The 18,709-nt window shown below is 32.2% G+C and overlaps 2 protein-coding genes across 2 annotated transcripts in view; both read left to right on the plus strand.

Annotated features, from left to right (window-relative positions):
* The window catches only part of LOC144546257 (uncharacterized), an 83,990-nt gene that overhangs the window by 41,421 nt on the left and 23,860 nt on the right, over positions 1-18,709 (plus strand). The window lies entirely within an intron of this gene.
* LOC144546096 (uncharacterized) overlaps positions 1-18,709 on the plus strand; it is a 62,016-nt gene that overhangs the window by 27,918 nt on the left and 15,389 nt on the right. Inside the window, exon 2 of the mRNA XM_078294627.1 lies at positions 15,537-15,680. Coding sequence (XP_078150753.1) covers positions 15,545-15,680 — 136 coding nt within the window. The 5' untranslated portion in view covers positions 15,537-15,544. The remainder of the gene's footprint in view (positions 1-15,536; positions 15,681-18,709) is intronic.

The following is an 18,709-nucleotide window of genomic DNA, read 5'->3' on the forward strand; positions in this document are numbered from 1 at the left end:
TTCTGATAATAAGTATGAATACTATAAATTCGTAGGTATGAATACTATACGTTTTGACTATTAATAAAATAGCATTAATCTTGCTCTTTGGTGGTAGTTAGCACGTTTTAACTTTTTTTTTTGTCTTTTAGTGCGGAGGACAGATAGGGGACTGTTAGTCGATTCCATTAAATTTATCATCGGTAGATGCAAAAAAAAATTGATAAATTTTGTATCTTCAATAATTATATATTAGGGGGAATTTCACGTATATCCCTCAAAAACTTCGAAATTACGTATTTCCCCCTCTAAAAGTTGAAATTACATATTTCCCCCTCTAAACTTCAAAAACTCACATATTTACCCATTTTATTGTCTTTTATATTAAAACACATTCTAAATTTATAAAATACGTATTTTACCCTTTTATTAAAAAGCATAAAACACTCATCTGACTCAAATTTGAATCTAAAGGGTCCTCTACCGTCTGAATTGCTTGGAGATCCGTGCGCGCTAGATCAGCACGAATCTTGAAGCGAACAAACACTGAAATTGATGCAATGTACACGGATCTTAATGCAATGCACACAGATCAAAATTGCTTTGAGATTCGTGCGGGCTAGATTAGCACGAATCTTGAAGCGAACACGCAATAATCTTATTGCAATACGTGCGGATCGGATGGTAGAGAAACCCTTCAGATTCAAATTTGAGTTCGATGGGGCATTTTATACTTTTAATGAAGGGTAAAATAGGTATTTTATATATTTAGAATGAGTTTTAATATAAAAGACAATGAAATGGGTAAATATGTGAGTTTTTGAACTTTAGAGGGGGAAATACGTAATATCCAAATTTAGAGGGGGAAATACGTAATTTTGAAGTTTTTGAGGGGTATACGTGAAATTCCCCCTATATATTATGATGATTGATAGCTTAGATGTAAGCGTATAATTATGTCTATTGATTAGACTAGACAAGATAGAACAAATATAAATATAGGCGTATAATTATGTGGTGGTTTCTTTTTATTTATAAAATAAAATAATAAAAAATTCAAACATAACATTATATTACTAAAATCTCAAAAAATCACACTAGCTACCGCGCGCTGATTTTATCAGCAGTATGCATGGTTGAAGTTTTGAGCTTCTACTACTGCCAAATTCGGAAATAAATCTGCTGTGATTCATAGGAATTGCAGGGACCTATTATTTCAGATCCAATCTTCATTTGATGTTTTGAGATTCGTACATAAAAAACAATTTCTATTGAGATCCGTGCATTCAAAAAATGAAAGGATGGATTTGGAATAACAGGATCCTGCAATTCCTATGGATCACAGCAGATTTATTTTCGGCAAATTTAGCTGCAGTAAACTTTATTTATAAAGTTGCTAAAACCAGCGGTACAAGTTTTTTTTTTTTTTCTCCAGAGCTATGATACAAAACGACCATTTAGTCTGACTAAGTAGTCGATTAGTCTTTGGCGGTTATCAAATTGTTACAGATTATTCGTCGGTTTTCATTTTTATAGTTACTTAGATGGTCATTTTTATTATTCTTTTTATTTTCAGCATTTATTTGTAATATGTACTATAATATAATTTGGCTTGTCTTATCTAAGTTTTCTTAAATAATAATTTTATAAAATATTATTAGTGAACAGTAAAACTAAGTTAAATTTAGATTGATGAGCTAAATTAATAAATTTTTAATTTTTAATAATTACAAGTATATACATATAATTTTAATAAATATATACAATTATTAACAAAATTATGATTAATAGACTGTATATCAATCAATCACTTAATGGTACTTGTCAGTCCAAGGAGCTCATCCTGTTATTTACAAACATTGATGTAGCTTTTGATCCGATTCACCTGATTCTGATTTTACGATCAAGTGTCCGATTCCGATTTTTCCTTCTATGGGTGCCACCAAGAATGCAATTTTTGTGTGGCTTGAACTCAAAAATTGGATTCTAACACACGACAATTTGCAAAAAAGGAGATGGACAATTGTGAGTAGATGCTCCCTTTGGATTGCCCCTATACATTGGAATTGTACAGCAAGTTGAAGCTGAAAAGGCCATCAAACAAATGACCACCACAGCCAACAATAGAGATAACAAGTGAGGAAAAGGTGGGAAGGCTGGAACACATACAGAAGGCTTCACTCCTCATTATGCAATTCCTTCTGTGGAGAGAGCGGTGTGCACGGTGCTTCACAGAATTGTGTCAGAACCAGCACAGTTTGATGGAAGAAGTACTATGGCAATTGAGTTTTTATGCACAAGCAAATGAAAGAATACCCAATGAGGAGATGGCAACACATGCTCGGATCAAGAACAGGTGGGTACAGGTGAATCTAGAAGGGAACACATCATCTGGTAGCATCACTGATACGGCTGCTGGTACCGGTGCTAGTACTGGTACCAGTTCTGGTACAGGTACTGTTTCTGATACGGTTAGCACCAGTGCTGGTACAGAGGATGTTACTGGTACGGCTGGTGCTCAGGAGCAGAGACGTGGTATGGGGTACGGAGCAACACTTCACTCAACGAGCAACCAACCTAACTCAGGAGTCAGGAGAATAAAACATTTCAAAGGAATAGTTTTTCTTACTTGTTTTGTGCTGAACATTTTCAAATGTATTTGTTTTTTGTTTTTTTTTTCTGGCATGAAGGTCAAATGTTTTGAAATTTTTTTTTTTTTTTTCAAATGTATTTGTTAAAACTTTTAAATTACTTTACATTTTTTTTTTTTTTTGAGTAAAAATAAGGATCAAAGTCCTTATTTATTTTATTAATTTGAGAGGGTTTTTAAAGGTTTCGATGTGAAACCTTTTACATATTTCGAAAAATTCACTCAACCATGTTGAGTAACAGATTAAAAATAATAATTTTTTTTTTTTTTTTGAGAAACAATAAAAAACCAAAATTCTAAATTTAAAACTCTTCTAACTGCTCTTCAAGAGTTGTTATTTAATATCTGCCATTGAAATAACACCTCTTGAGCCAACTCCTCCACCTCTCTGACTTCTTCTCTAAATATTCTTGTGCATCTTTCCCTCCAGCAGATAAATATGGATAATAATATTAATTCTCTGGATTTCATACTTCCTTTTGATGATACTGTCCAATTGATCGCCTCTTCTACATTAAACTCTTCCTTCCAATTTCTTTGTTGGATTCCTGAAATACTTGCGACTTTTCCATATAAGTCCATTACAAAGGGGCAATGTGAAAATAAGTGAAGAATCGACTCCCCACTATTTTTGCACATCACGCACATGCTTGAAAGATTCCATCCCCTTTTTTGTAGATTCTCTGCTGTCAAAATCTTTTTGTAATAAGCTAACCATATGAAGATTTTCATTCTTGGAGGTACCTTCATCTTCCATACCCTTTGTATTATAATATTACTATTTGTCTCATTCTTTAACTCCTTATATGCACTGTTTACTGTGAATTCTTTTGTTTTTGTCAGACTCCATTCCATCTCATCTTGACTCTGGTTCAGTGGAGTCAAACCTCCAATTATTGTGAATAATTGGATAAATTGGTCCAGACTTGCTTGAGAGACCAAAGGTTGAAAACGTGAAGCAATAGATTGGGAGTTTATCACTTGAATGGCCATCTCCTGTTGATTTAATGCTAATGCATATAAGTCTGGCAATTTTTGACTAAGATGCCCATATCCCCAATCATGGTGCCAGAATTTAGTTTTCTCACCATTGTTTATTCTTCTCTTAAGATGCAATTCACAGAAATATTGGGCCTCCTTTAGTGTGGTTTTGAAAAATTTGCAATTTGGTAATTGCCCTTCATCATCAATATTATATTCATTCTGAAACAAATTCTTCCAAAGGCGTGCTTCAGGTTTTTGCCATTGCCAGTACCATTTCATCAATAATGCTGTGTTGAAAGCTTTCAAATCTATTATTCCTAATCCTCCTGACTTTTTTGATTTGCAAACTAGTTCCCAGTTTGCCAGATGAATTCCTTTTCCTTCTCCATCTAAAGTATTTCTTTTCCATAAGAATTTTCTTCTCATTTTGTCTATGTCTTCAATTACCCAACTTGGTAATTTGAAAACAGTCATAAAATAGGTTGGAATTGATGAAAGCACCGAATTTATCAGAATTAGTCTTCCTGCCATTGATAATAGTTTTGCCGCCCAACCTTGTAATCTCTTGTTAACTTTTTGTATCAGGGGTATATATGCACTTTTTGGCAAAGCTTTGTCTGACAGTGGCAAACCTAGGTATGTGAATGGGAAATGACCCTTTTTACATTCCAGTATATTCAATAACTGCTGATGATCTTGATGAAATTCTGATATAAGTAATTCAGATTTCGCCATGTTTACTGATAAGCCTGACACTTGTTGAAAAACCGACAACATCAGTTTTAATGCCTGTACCTGTCTCAACTCAGGTTTTAGGAAGAAGATTGAGTCATCTGCATATAGCAAACAAGGCCTCATGCTATCAAATGGCAATTGCCATGTTCCTTGTTCTTTTAACTTGTCCATCCATCTTGGTATAAAGTCCATGGCAAGAATGAATAACAATGGAGAAAGTGGATCACCTTGCCTCACACCCCTTTTCAAAATGATTTTCTTACTTAGTAGACCATTTATTATTATCTGTGAATTTCCAGGTAATATACAATTATCCATCCATTGTGTCCATTTTAATGGAAATCCCAAAGCTGTCATTACTTTAATTAAGAATTCCCAACTTAGTGTATCAAAGGCCTTATGAATATCAGCTTTAAATAAGGCTAATGGCACCTTCTGTTCTTTAGCCATATGCAAAGTCTGTTGCACGTATAAGAAACCTTCAGTAATTTGCCTTCCTTGAATGAAGCATGTCTGATTATCCTTCACCAACTTAGAGATGTGAGGCTGTAATCTATTTGCTAGAACTTTAGATAAAATTTCTGCACTCCATGAAGCAGACTTATGGGTCTAAAGTCCTGTGGTCTTTTTGCATCTTCCTTTTTAGGGATTAGAACAATGTATGAAGCACTTAGTTTGTCCATCTTAATTCCATTCTCTAAAACAGCTGTATAAATTTTATGTAGATCGTGTATCAGAATGTCTTTGAATTCTTTATAGAATTCTCCTGTAAATCCATCTGGTCCTGGGCTTTTGTTGGAGGGCCATGATTTGATTACATTGATAATTTCTTCTGTTTGTATTGGTGCAGTTAGATCATTTAGGTCTTGATTGATTCCATACAGGTTGTTCCAAGCTATTTCAGGAACTTTGTTGGAATGTTTACCCATCAGTTGGACAAAGAATTCCCAAAATGCCCTTGCTTTCATCCCTTGTGTCGTATGAAGTTGTCCTTCGTATTCAATTTCATGAATTGTATTTGCCTTCTTTGTAGATGAGGCTAGTGTGTGAAAATATCTTGTGTTTCGGTCTCCTTTCAATTCCCATTTTGTTTTTGCTCTTTGTTTCCATAAGTCCTCTTCTAAAACGGCCAATTCTACATATCTTCTCTTGAGTGTCACATTTACCCATTTTTCTAGCTGGGATATCCTCCTTTGTTCCTGTATTTTGCCATACCAATCAATGAATTCTCTACACACTATAATTTGCTCCTTAATATTACCCAATTTTGCTCCTGTCCATTCTTTTATTCTTCCTTGCAAATTACTTTACATTGTTATAAAACTTTTCTAATGTTATCCATGAAATCTAATGTGGGCTTGACTCATATTTTTCTCTAAAAAAAAATTGCAAAGTGAATCGTGCTAAAATGCTTATATATAGTTATATGAGTAAAGCTAGCGTGTGACATGCTCACCAAGAAAGTTTGGTGAGCATAACTCCAAAAGTATATCGGATCGACGTTAAATGTCAAATCCAAACCGTTGAAATCCATGTACTTCATGAGTGATACATATACATGCAAAATTTTGAAAGTTTCGAGTTTATTTGCTACACGGTCAAGTGGTCAAAGAAATAATAAAAATTGAATATATAAAATAACTTATAATAAAATGTTCATTTCTTTGACCACTTGACCGTGTAGCAAATAAAATCGAAACTTTCAAAATTTTGCATATATATGCATCACTCATGAAGTACATGGATTTCAACGGTTTGGATTTGACATTTGACGTCGATCCGATATGCTTTTGGAGTTATGCTCACCAAACTTTCTTGGTGAGCATGTCACACACTAGCTTTACTCTAGTTATATATAGTAGTGGGATAACGGCTTCAATTGTACACTTCTTGGTCATAGCTATAATTTTTCATATTTTTTTCGATGGCATAGGATAGCTATAGCGGTGCAATAGTGGGTATTTACATAATAAAATATTAATATGTGTATATATATTTTGTAACTTATATATTCTAAACTTTTAGAAGAACAAATGAAATTTGTTATGCAAAAAAATATATGCTTTTTATGCATATATATAATAAATAAAATAAATATTTAAAAGACATATCGAACCGTGGAATATTCCTTGTTCATCTCGCATCGGTGAAGTGCTGACCCGTAAATAAATGGGAAAAAGAAAGAGCAAGAAAAAACAAAAAAAAAACCAGCGAAATGGAGGTGGCCATTAGTGGAGGAAATGGCGAAGAAAGAAGAGAAAAGAAGGAAAAAGGATGGCAACTGGACAGTTCCAATCTGCTATGGAATGGAGACCACTGCTCTCGGTTTTGAGCTGGAAATAAAGATCAAGCAAACCAAATTTATTTTTGGTCATAGTTATAATTTTTCATCTTTGCTTAAAATATGAACGATAAAGATTAATAAATATATGAGGTCATAAAATATGTTCAATTTTAAAATTTAGACAGAAGAAGTAACTGCAAAAGTTACGAGTGTACATAAAAAATTATCCCCATAGAATGGACCGGAAATGCAAAAAAATAAAAAAAGTATCCTAGTAAACTACTATCAGAGCAAATAGGATGCACTTAACAACATTCACATAATGGCAAATTGGATCCATTCATGTAATTGGGCCAATTCAGGACTGGGCTAAGAAAATTGGATTAAATTGAATACTTGTAATCAAGTGATGAAAAAGGTATGTTAAATGTCTAACTTCATTTAAAATATAAGCCTGTTTCAGATTAAGGTTCATAAAAATGGCCTGATCATTAAACGAAAGGAACCTCTGTGTATGTGGTAATGAATGCCCGGTTATAAGTCTGACAGGTAAGTTGTTACAATATGACATGATGCTGCAATTTCTTGATCATAATTTTGTCTGGATTCATGATTGTTGATCAAAATCTAACAAGATTACTACATGAATTAGAAACTTAAATTTTTTTGTATTTGCATGTATCACTCATGAAACAAATGAATTTTAACGGTTTGAATTCGTCATTTGAAGTCAATTCGATAATTTTTAGAATTGTGTTGGCCAAACTCTCTTGGTGAGCAACAATTCATACTAGCTTTGCTCGTTATAATAGATATAATAAATTTCTGTAATTTATTTTGGTACCCAGTAGCTCAGTAAGCATAGGTTCATTAAGGCCAAAAATCCTCAGGGTAAAGCATTTATGAGAATCCTCTGTTTTACTAATCTACATGCTCTTTCGGCCTGAATGCCTGAGCAACGTGTAAAATAATTGAGATTTCCTTTGGTAGGTGTATGAGACATTTGGTACTTTATTCTAAGATACAACCCACAAGTGGTAGCTTTCAAGGATGGTTCCTGTGCTCACTGAATTATTTATCTGGGAATTTTAATCGCAGAATATATACCAAACCTTAATTTTTATGTAATTGTAATTTGAAAAGACAAAACTAATTAAATTATTTGTAGAAATCATTAATTTGTATAATGAGACTTGTTAGTGAAAACGAATTCTTGTTAATTATATATTTGAAACATGTCTTCATTACTGGTGGCTATGTAATTGGGTCGTCAATTGTTGGAGATACAATTTTATCATTATAGGACTGTAAATGTATCAATCATTTTTACATAGTTTAGTATTAATAATTTTTATTGATAAATAAAAAATCAGTAAACACAAGCCTATAAAATACTAACAAATTTGGGGTAGAATCAAATAAAATAAGATTCCAATCATTGACTGATTGCTTCAAGTCATTCCAAATTGGAAAAAACAAAATATGCACTTCACCAGAAGGATTGAGGGAACGATTCCATATGAGTTGGCTACAGCCTCCTACGGTCAAAAGCCCATTTTTTTTAGGAAGAATTTGTTGTGTGTCCATCTAAATGTTCAAAATAATCAATTTCTCCATGAAAATTCTATAATATTCAATATCCCATTAACACTTAATATGTTTTCTTATATCCCTTTTATTTGTTTGACATTTTATTTAGATATTTTAAAAATGAATTGACAAATATACCATTCTCCTCTCCTTCAATTGAATCCTTAAAAAGAAGAAGTTGCTATTCCCATCAAAACAAAAACAGGCCAGTACGTGTTGCCCTCGCACGGTCAAAATGCAAGCTCATCCCATCAATACCGCCTAAACTTATTAACTAGCTAGGCATAAATATATCATTGTTGGAGAAGAGTGTGCACATGCAGAGCACGTTCTCAATTTCTTGGTTTCAATAATTTGATGTGGTCTGTCGTGCTCCAAGTCGTTATTCCCATCAAAACAAATTAAAAACAGGCCAGTGTTGCCCTTGCACGGTCAAAATGCAAGCTCATCCCATCAATACCGCCTACAACTATTTAGGCATAAATATATTATTGTTGGAGGAGAGTGCACGTGCAGAGCACGTTCTCGATTCCTTGGTTTCAATAATTTGATGTGGTCTGTCGTGCTCCAAGTCGTCGCCAAAAGAGTGCGCTGGGATCAAAGAATTGGGCTCCAATCAAGCTTCTACATGAGAGAGATCCGTTGACTTGTTGCTTTTTTTTTCTAAGCTATGTAGCTCAGTGTTATATAAAATGGCCGTTTAATACGACTATTTAGTTGATTAGTCTTTGGCGGATCAAATCGTTACGAATTGTCCGTTTGTTTTCATTTATACAGTTAATTAGCTGGTCATTTTTATTATTCTTTTTATTTCCAACATTTATTTATTATATGTACTATATTTTGCCTTATCTTATCTGGTTACATGTAATATATATATATATATATATAGTAAGGTTATCATACATTGCAATACATAAGCATTTGTGTGCATTGGACTATAAATCACTAGATTCAAAGTCCAAATGACCGATCCAAACTGTTCATCTTGTTCTCTATATTAACATGTGGTTTGAGACCAAATTTTATATTTTTTGGAAATTTTTTATTATTTATTAAGCCACTTTAAAAATCGTTGATCCAATGGTAATAGTAAAATCAAAAGGCATCGTTAGATGAATGGTTTGGATCAGTTATTTGGTCTCCGTACACATATTAATATGGAAAACAAGATGAATGGTTTGGATCGGTTATTTGGACTCTGAATCCGATGATTTATAGTCCAATTAATGTACAAAAATGCATATGCATTGCAATGTATGGTAGTCTTACTCTCTATATATATAAATAGGTAGATAGATAGATAGATAGATAGATAAATAGAGAAAGAGACAGAGAGAATTGGCTAATATAAAAACGTTTGTTATGGAGTTGTGATGCAACCAATTGTTTTTTTATTTTCAAAGTCCAAATGGTCGATCCAAACCGTTAGATATGATCTCTGTATTAAAATCTACTTGGAGACCAAATTTTATATTTTACTATTTATTAATATTATTTTAAAATAGCTAATTTAATTTTTAAATTGGCTTAATAAATAATAAAAATATTCAAAAAATATAAAAATTTTGTTTCCAAGCACATTTTAGTATAGATTGAATGTTGAACGGTTTGGATCGACTGTTTGGACTTTGAAAATATAAAAATCGAAGCGTTTGTTCCACAGTTTTAGAACAAATGTTTTGATTTTAGCCAATCTTTTTTTTTTTGAAATGATGGCAGTAGCTGCCATATAATTATTTTTAAATTAAGTGTTACAATTACATTTCTCTCCATTCATCACATCTATTCTGCACTAACCTACAGAACTAATTCTGTCATCCATCTACCTCATAGCCTGTTACAACAAAATAATAAAAAAACAAAACAACAATAGAGTAGAAATAGAAAGACATAAAAAGCACTAGAACCTACACTCTCTCTCTCTCTCTCTATATATATATATATATATATGCATGCTTATGATTATTACGGCTAACAACTTGGGGGGCTAACCAATTTTATAAATGAAATTCAATTGAAAAAATTCATTGTCTATCGGTACATGATTCGTTACCATTAGGACAATCACATTTTTCCTATCGGTACAAAATAAACTACAAATAGATGAATGATGGTTCTATCAGTCATATATTTGGTAGCAATAGATGATGTTTAATCTGTTATCGGTATAGAACCGCTAACACAATTCTTGTTTCTTCTATCTTGTTGATTGATAGCGGTAGGGAATCCATATTAGCAGATTCAGTTTCTACCAGATAGAAGACTGCAGTTTGGTAGCAGTGAGACATGGTGAAGGAGTCTCAAAAGGATCCGTGCTGCTACTATCTAATAATAGTGATACTATATTTGTTAATAATTAATATCTATCTAATAATAGTGATACTATATTTGTTAATAATTAATATCTATTGGGACTAAATCGACTTTAATTTTTTTTTGAAAAATAGTGGTATATACCACCGATTTCATTTGAAATCATAGCATATCTGATATAATACCTAATTGGTACCAAAATCAAATATGACAAGTTTTATACAACTGTTCAAAACAGAAACAAAAACAAAAGAAATACAAAATCTCATAACATGCACACAACTAAGCAAGGCAACAACATAAGAAAGTACAAAAAACATCAAAATATGCATAAAAGTAAGTACTACATATCGAATAAGTCTTCATCATCCTCCTCTTCTCCAGACATTGGAGATGGATGGTTGCCAACTCAAAAAACCTGCATATCCTCTAAACTAGTTACTTGAGAAATGGACATTGGAAGATTCATTACTTGAGCCAATTCTGGACTTCTAACATTTTCCTCCTGAAGTTGATATGGGAGATCCTTAACATCAGAAGGGAGCATTAGACTCAATTTTACAACTGAATTATCTAAACGAGATTGACACCAAAAACTAGCCAATGAAATAATTCTTGCATCCATAGATTTAATTGGTAATGGGTTAGCATCATTAAAACAAATTCGATTTCTTTCTAACCAAATGATTCATAAAATGGATCCTCGTAATAGCTTAATCAATAGCCTATCTTTTAAAGAAATATTTGCATCTAATAACCATAAATCCTCTAAAGATGCACAAGTAAATGTAAAATTATTATGATCGGCAATTCAATTCTATATTAATCTAGTGTAAGAACAATATATAAAAAGATGTTCAGTATCTTCAGATTGATCACAAAAAACACAAGAAATATCACCTTGCCAACCTTTGGTAGCTAAATTAATTTTAGTTAGGATTTTATCCCTCCTAACTAACCATAAAAATATTTTGATTTTCAAAGAGATATGTGATTGCCAAATAGAATTATACTCCTTATTTAGAATAACTCCATATTCAAGCCATTGATAAAAAGAATATACAGTAAAGTTATCATCCTTAGACCATCTCCAAATCAATCTATCATCTAATTGATCAGATAAAGTGAAATGCTGAAATCTAAATTGTAAAGTTTGCCATTTTTCTAAACAGACACCAGTCAACTGTCTTTTGAAAGACAATTGAAGAGTAGAACTAACAAAAGCCTCGACAACTAAAATGAATCTATTAGATACTATAGAAAACAAGTGCGGATATTGATGTTGTAAAGCATGCTCAGAACACCATCTATCTAACAAAAAAGAAGTAGTTTGACCATTACCTATTTCTTTGTTTAATCCTAAATTAATAACCGGAATATTCTTAAGAATTGATCTCCAAAAAGGGAGAGGAAATTGTAGGAGTAGTTCTTGTCCCATATTTAGTTCAAATTATATCCTTCCACTTACCATGTACAATATTATCTAAAAATCGAATTAACCACTTAGCTAATAAAACTTTATTCATAAGTTTCAAATCTAAAATGCCCAAACCACCTTGACTTTTACTCTTACAAACTATTCTCCATTTCACTAAATGATATTTTCTTTTTGTAGAATTACCCCCATATCACAAGAATTTTCTTCTAATCTTATCTATTTTATGCTTTATTTTTACGGGCAATCTATAAATAGATAGCCAATATAAAGGAATAGCTGAAATAACAAAATTGAGAAGAGTAACTCTACCCCCTAAGGATAATAAGGAACCCTTCCATGTTTGCAATTTTTTCTCAATCTTATCTATAAGAATTTGCCAATCAATGTCTGTAAGAGACTTATTATTGATTGGGACACCTAAATAAGTAAGTGGTAAATTAAGTACCTTACAACCCAATACAAAAGCTAAATTAGCACACTCTAAATCATTCAAATTTAGTGGGTATATCTCACTATTGTCATAATTAATTTTGAGACTCGAGACATTCTCAAATGCCAAAAGAAGCCATTTCATATTACCTAAAATATTTTTATCAGCTTTAAGAAATAGTAAAGTGTCATCTGCAAAATGTAAATTTAACACATTTCCTGAATTAGGAAAATTACATAAACCTTCTATAAATCACCCTTGTTGTGCTCTCAACAGAATCTTATTTAAAACATTCGTAACTAAAATAAAGAGAAAAGGTGATAAGGGATCACCTTGTCTCACCCCTCTCTTACATGAAAAGTATGGACCTAAAGTACCATTCAGATTAACACAAGTTCGACTACCTTCTAAAGTAAATCTAGGACCAAAGCCTCTTAATTGCATAACCTTTATAAAAAAATCCCAATTAACATGGTCAAAAACATTTTCAAAATCTAACTTAAATAAGACTCATTTCTGTTTCGTAATCTTAATCTGATGCAATACCTCATAGGTACATACTACATTATCAAGAATAAATCTACCTTTAATATAAACTGTTTGTGATGAATCAATTATAGTCCATAACATTTGAAATCTTATCTGCAAGAAGTTTAGTAATAAGTTTATAACTACAATTAATTAAACTAATAGGTCTAAAATTCCGTACTGTAATAGCACCCTCTTTCTTTGGAATTAATGATAATGATGCTAAATTAAATTTAGCTATATCCAACTCATGATTATAGAATGTCGTAAATAAACTAAGTAAATCTACATTAATGATGTCCCAAAAGGTTTGATAAAAAAGAAAAGACATGCCATCTGGACCAGGTGCTTTAGTTGGATTACAAAATTGACTTTAATTTAAAAGGTTTGGCTACAGTCTTGAAAAAAATTGGAAGCAATGCATGTCATGATTACCTTAAAATGAATTCATCAAGGAAGCATGTTACAATTGTGTGAGAGAATGTACAACTAAATATAATACAACTTCCTTGAGAGCCTGTAGCTTTTAATTTAACTCGAAATAGAATTCTTCTACGGGCTTGAAATTAAAACAGATGTCACAATTGTGACAGATCAATTGGTTGTTGAGCTGAATATCTCTGACGACTGAATTTTTTTTTTTTTTGTAAATAAATAGCCAACAAGTGGGCTGATAGCCGATAATTGACTTTGATATAAAATTAATTATTGACTTAATTATATATTTCTTCGACGAGCAATGATTTCCCTGTTAATATCTTTTTCATTGTTGATCACAATTTAAAATATAAATCAAAGTTTCAAACTGCGTTTGAATTAAAATAATGCTCGAAACTCGACTTTGATCAATATATATAACTTTAGCTGCAATATGATTGTGCTCGAAACCCTTTGTTTTTTTTTTTTTTTTTTTGAGTAAAGATTGGAGCTCAAGTCACCCAACTATTTAATACCCTTGTTATTACAACAAATGTCCTCCATTCGGGTTTCAAACTCATGACCTCTCACATAGAGATCATGTGCCTTTGCTCGAAACCTTTTTAATTTCATTGCTTTTATACATATATTGCGTAATATTTTTTAAAGTGAAAAATTGGTTATTTGTCATTCCAAAACCTTCAAATTGTAAAAATACTATCCCAAAATTTGAAATTGTAAAAATTCCACTTCAAACTTTATTAATTTGTAATTTTGCTACTCCAAATAATTAATGACTAAAATGCCCTCTTCTTCTCCTCCTCTACCACTGCGAATACGGTAGCTCAGAACTTTTTGGGGTAGCATCGTATTTATCGAGCAATCCTGATCTCTGTTTGATCAGAAAAGTACGATTAGAGTTTTGTGAGATATGTTTACTTTGGAGAAACCTGGGATCATAATTTTAGCGAATTTTCCAGGAGGATACTTGATACTTCTACAGTTGATTTTTTTCCTTTTCGTTTTTAATTAATTTGTTGAAGTATAATGCACGATCAGTACTTGGAACCTCAAAACCAACCCAGTATTATTGATTTTGATTATGCCTTTCCGGAGATCTACATGTTGTTTGTAGCAATATGAACTGTACCGGTACAACCGATGCCAGTACTGGTACAAGAAGAGATGTTGTACCAGTTGGCGTATAAGTTATCAGTGAAGATAAAATATCAGTTGGCGCACACTCAAGGGTACAAATTTTGGCAAATGACGCCTAATTTCTTTACTAAAAAGAAATCCCAAGTTTAGCAACTTGCAACAAACTATAAAGATAAGTGTATGGTAGAATCGGACAAAAAATTATGATATTTTGTGATTTTCTAAAATTGTTCGATGCTTTAAAAAAAAGCCGTATTAAGACTATTTTAGAAGAAAACCTTTTGCTGACCGCTATTTTTTGATTTAATTTATTGAAGCGCTCCCTCAAATCTAAATCCAGCATCTCCCATCGTATGAATTTTGATGCAGAATCGGATGGTGTAAACAATCACCGACTTAGACAACAGAATTAGAGAAGCCCCCGCTCCCCTTTACCTTCCTTATTTGCTCAAGTTCTCCAAGAGGAGGCAGGAGAAGAAGAAGAGGAGAAGAAGAAGGGAGAACATTTTAGTAATTAATTATTTGGAGTGACAAAATTACAAATTAATGAAGTTTGGAGTGGCATTTTTATAATTTTAAATTTCGGGATGATATTTTTACAATTTGAAAGTTTTGAAGTGGCAAATAACCAATTTTCCCCTTTTTAAATTAGATCCACACCCAGTCACTTTTGATATACGGGATAATTGTAGTATATATCAATTGCCACATATTTATTTTCAACTCAAGTCACATTTGGATCAGCTATATATATACAGGATTGGCCTTGCTGCTTTATACAAGCAAACCTTCAATATAATTGCAAAACTCAGAAGTTCTGAAATGACTTCCCCCGTGTCAATAACTGATTCAAATAATAACAGTCATCAGACTCTGCCACTATTCATCACAAATTCATCAGCTGTAGAGACTGATCCCCATACCACATCTGAACCTTTGGTACAAGCTCTAGGAGATCATTCCGATGGTAATGAAGTAACTGCAGTTGGATCTCAAGTACCAACTGTAGCTCCATTGGAGAGTATAGAAGGTGCAATGGAGACCCATAGCTCTAGTTCGAGAGATGCCCCAGAAGAAAGGCAGCCGCCACGAATCCCAATAGATTCCAAGCTGTACGATTCTGTAGTGAAAGGAAATGTCGAGGTGCGGGATGATTTTCTACAATCTCAAGGTAAAATTCAACAAAACAATTTTGATAAGATAAATTATCTTTTTTTTAAAGGCTGTGCTACACAGCGGTGAAGTTTTCTTCCATTATTGAAAATAAAACTATTGTTGTTCATATAATTTTTAAAGTTAGTGGCATTTGAAAGGTCCTCCTTATGGTCTGTTGCATGAAAAAGCAAATGCTATAAATGAATGTGGCACTCTGCAATGAAGGCAAATGGTTAGACATACTATACACATCGGTACAGGTGAATAAACTAATAATTCCTACAAAAATTACAAAGGAGAGAGAAGAGTTCGAAATAAAGGGTATAATTGTCAATTTAATTTTTAAAATAATAAGTAAAATATCCAATAAATAACAGGGGATATTGCTGTTTTAGAAGGTTTCATAGGTACAGTAGAAATTTTTCCCAAAATATAAATTCGATCTTGATTGACAGATAATTTTTGTTTTTTTGTGTCTTTTAAATTCATGAGGTCTATATAGGAATAAAAAGGTGTGATGATATTAACACTACTTTTTATTTTAATAACACAAAATTATTTAAATATTTTAATATATAGACAATTTTACTCTGCATTGAATATTTCCTTTAAAAAATGGTTCTCTCATATCTTATGATAGGATATTTTTTCCCTTAAAAGTTATGTTTATAAAATATGTTATTTTGTTTAAAATCTATTTCTCTCATATATTATTTTATGATTTTCTTTCTTTAAAAGTTAAATTACTAATATTAGTAAATAGTCCACTGTTTTTATTATTTTGTTTTAATCACATCTTAAGATTAAAAATAAAAATACAACAGAAAGATTTAATTATATTATGAAAACCTAACAACGTTGTATATATCGATTTATTTAAAAGTCCGAATTACATTGTTTTAACTTGATATATTTTATTTATTAATTTACCCAACTATCTAAATTTTCTGAAAATTTTATCGATTTATTCATATTGACAGATTTTGTGCACTTCCTTATTTGCCTCTTTGCATTTGCTATAATGAACCGTGGACTTTTCACTAAAATATGTTATTCTGTAGTAAGCATGGTGGAGTTATTTTTCATAAAAACGAAATATAGTGTGTTTGTTTCGTTGAAATATTTAAATTTGATGTTATTTAAAAAAACAAACCTGATGTTATATATTCATAAATAACATGACGACAACCACTTAGTCACCATGAAGTCGAGAAAAATCCCAGTATTAATTAGTGCCACAACACGGGCATGCTTTTGGGGCTTCAAATATGATATTAAGAATTTTAGAGGGGGAAAAAAAATGTAATTTCGAGGTTTTTGAGGGGTATACATAAAATTCTCTCTAGAATAAATGTGACACTTCTCTATCAGTTCTAAGCAACAAATCGATACAAAAATAATAAAAATTGAATTAATTATCAAACTTACAAATATACATCTGTACTTTTGGTTTTGACCAAAAATGCTTCACTATTAGAATAATCTTTGTTTAGGCGTATGATAATAAAAAAATACGCCTATGCTAATGAAAATTATATTTGATTGGGAGTACCTAGGGGTGGCAATGAACCGATCGAACCGAACCGAACTTACCCTAGGTTTGAGTTTGGTTTGAATTAATTTTGAACCGAACCTGATTTGATTCGTTTCGAATCGAACCCATTTCGAACCAAACCCATTTCGAACTACACATTTTTCGAATCGAACCCGAATCGAATCACGAACTAAATTATTTTTTAGCAGTCCTAGTTATACCGGTAGTTTATACATTAACTTTTTCTCGCGGGACAATTCACATGGCTTCCTTTTATCAGTATGAACTATGAAATGAGTGTTTTTAAGTTGAAAAATTGTTCATAAAAAAATAAATCAGAGACGGCTTTTCTGGTATGAACTATGAGAGACGATCGAAGAGAGAGGAGAGACAGTCATCTAGGCCGAAGAGAGGAGTGACAGCCGGAGAGACAGCCAGTCGCCGAGAGCGTCGGCTAGATTTTAGAGCTAGAGGGAGAGTGAGTTAGGAAGAGGTGGAGAGAGAACTAGGTTTGAGATTTGAGAGCGAGGGAGTGTCGGCTAAGTTAAATTATGACTCTCTATCTTGGATTTTAATTTCATCAGGTAAATGGACGGCCAATGTTATTATGAGATTCGAACCATAAAAATGATCGAACCCATTTCGATCGAACCAGGCTAGGTTTGGGTTTGGTTTGAATTAATTCTGAACCGAATCTGGTTTGATTCGTTTCAATTCGAACCCATTTCTAATCGAATTAAACTCGAATCAAACCCGAATCGAATCACGAACCTCGAATTTTTTTGCCAGCCCTAGGAGTACCCCATTTTATATTGAACTACTGTAATGAAAAACACGTGCATGGACCCCACGTACTTGGCTTTCCACCATCTTTTGTCCATTTCATATGTGCATTGGTAAATGGGTTAAAATTGAAAGGAAAAAAAAAAATGGTTTTGTCCTGAGTTAAACCAAGCTCAATCAAATGTGTTTTGTTTTGCTTGGTTATTTTATTTTTTTATGTTATAGTTTAAGAAACCGGTGATATATGACTATTAAGACTTGATTAAATAATGGTGGTCCAACACAGAATTATTCAAGATTATCAAGTGTTATTAATACAACAACAAGGTAAGTACCTACTTTTTGCGAGAGAAAAAATACATTTATGATAGTACTCCGTTGCGAAAAGTTATTTTTTACTTTCGCGAAAAATACCAATCTTTTGTAGTGTAAGCAACAAAATAGTTATATGAAGACATCAAACATGAGAAAAATGCAACAAATATCATTGCATCGACCTCTGCATGGGCTTAGATTTTGCCGTTATGGGTGTTGGACGTAAACTTCTAAAAATTGTAATTAAATTTATCATCGGTACAGAGCCAGACTTACCGTGAAATTTTATCTTCAATAATTATTATGATAATTGATAAGAACTAGTTTTTTATTAATGTTAAAGGCATATGGTTTCTATATTAGAGGTTATGATTTTAAAACTTAAATGAAGAAAATCTTTTATGGTAATAAAC

This window comes from Carex rostrata, chromosome 29, assembly GCF_964058835.1.
Source record: "Carex rostrata chromosome 29, lpCarRost1.2, whole genome shotgun sequence".
Taxonomy (NCBI): Eukaryota; Viridiplantae; Streptophyta; class Magnoliopsida; order Poales; family Cyperaceae; genus Carex; species Carex rostrata.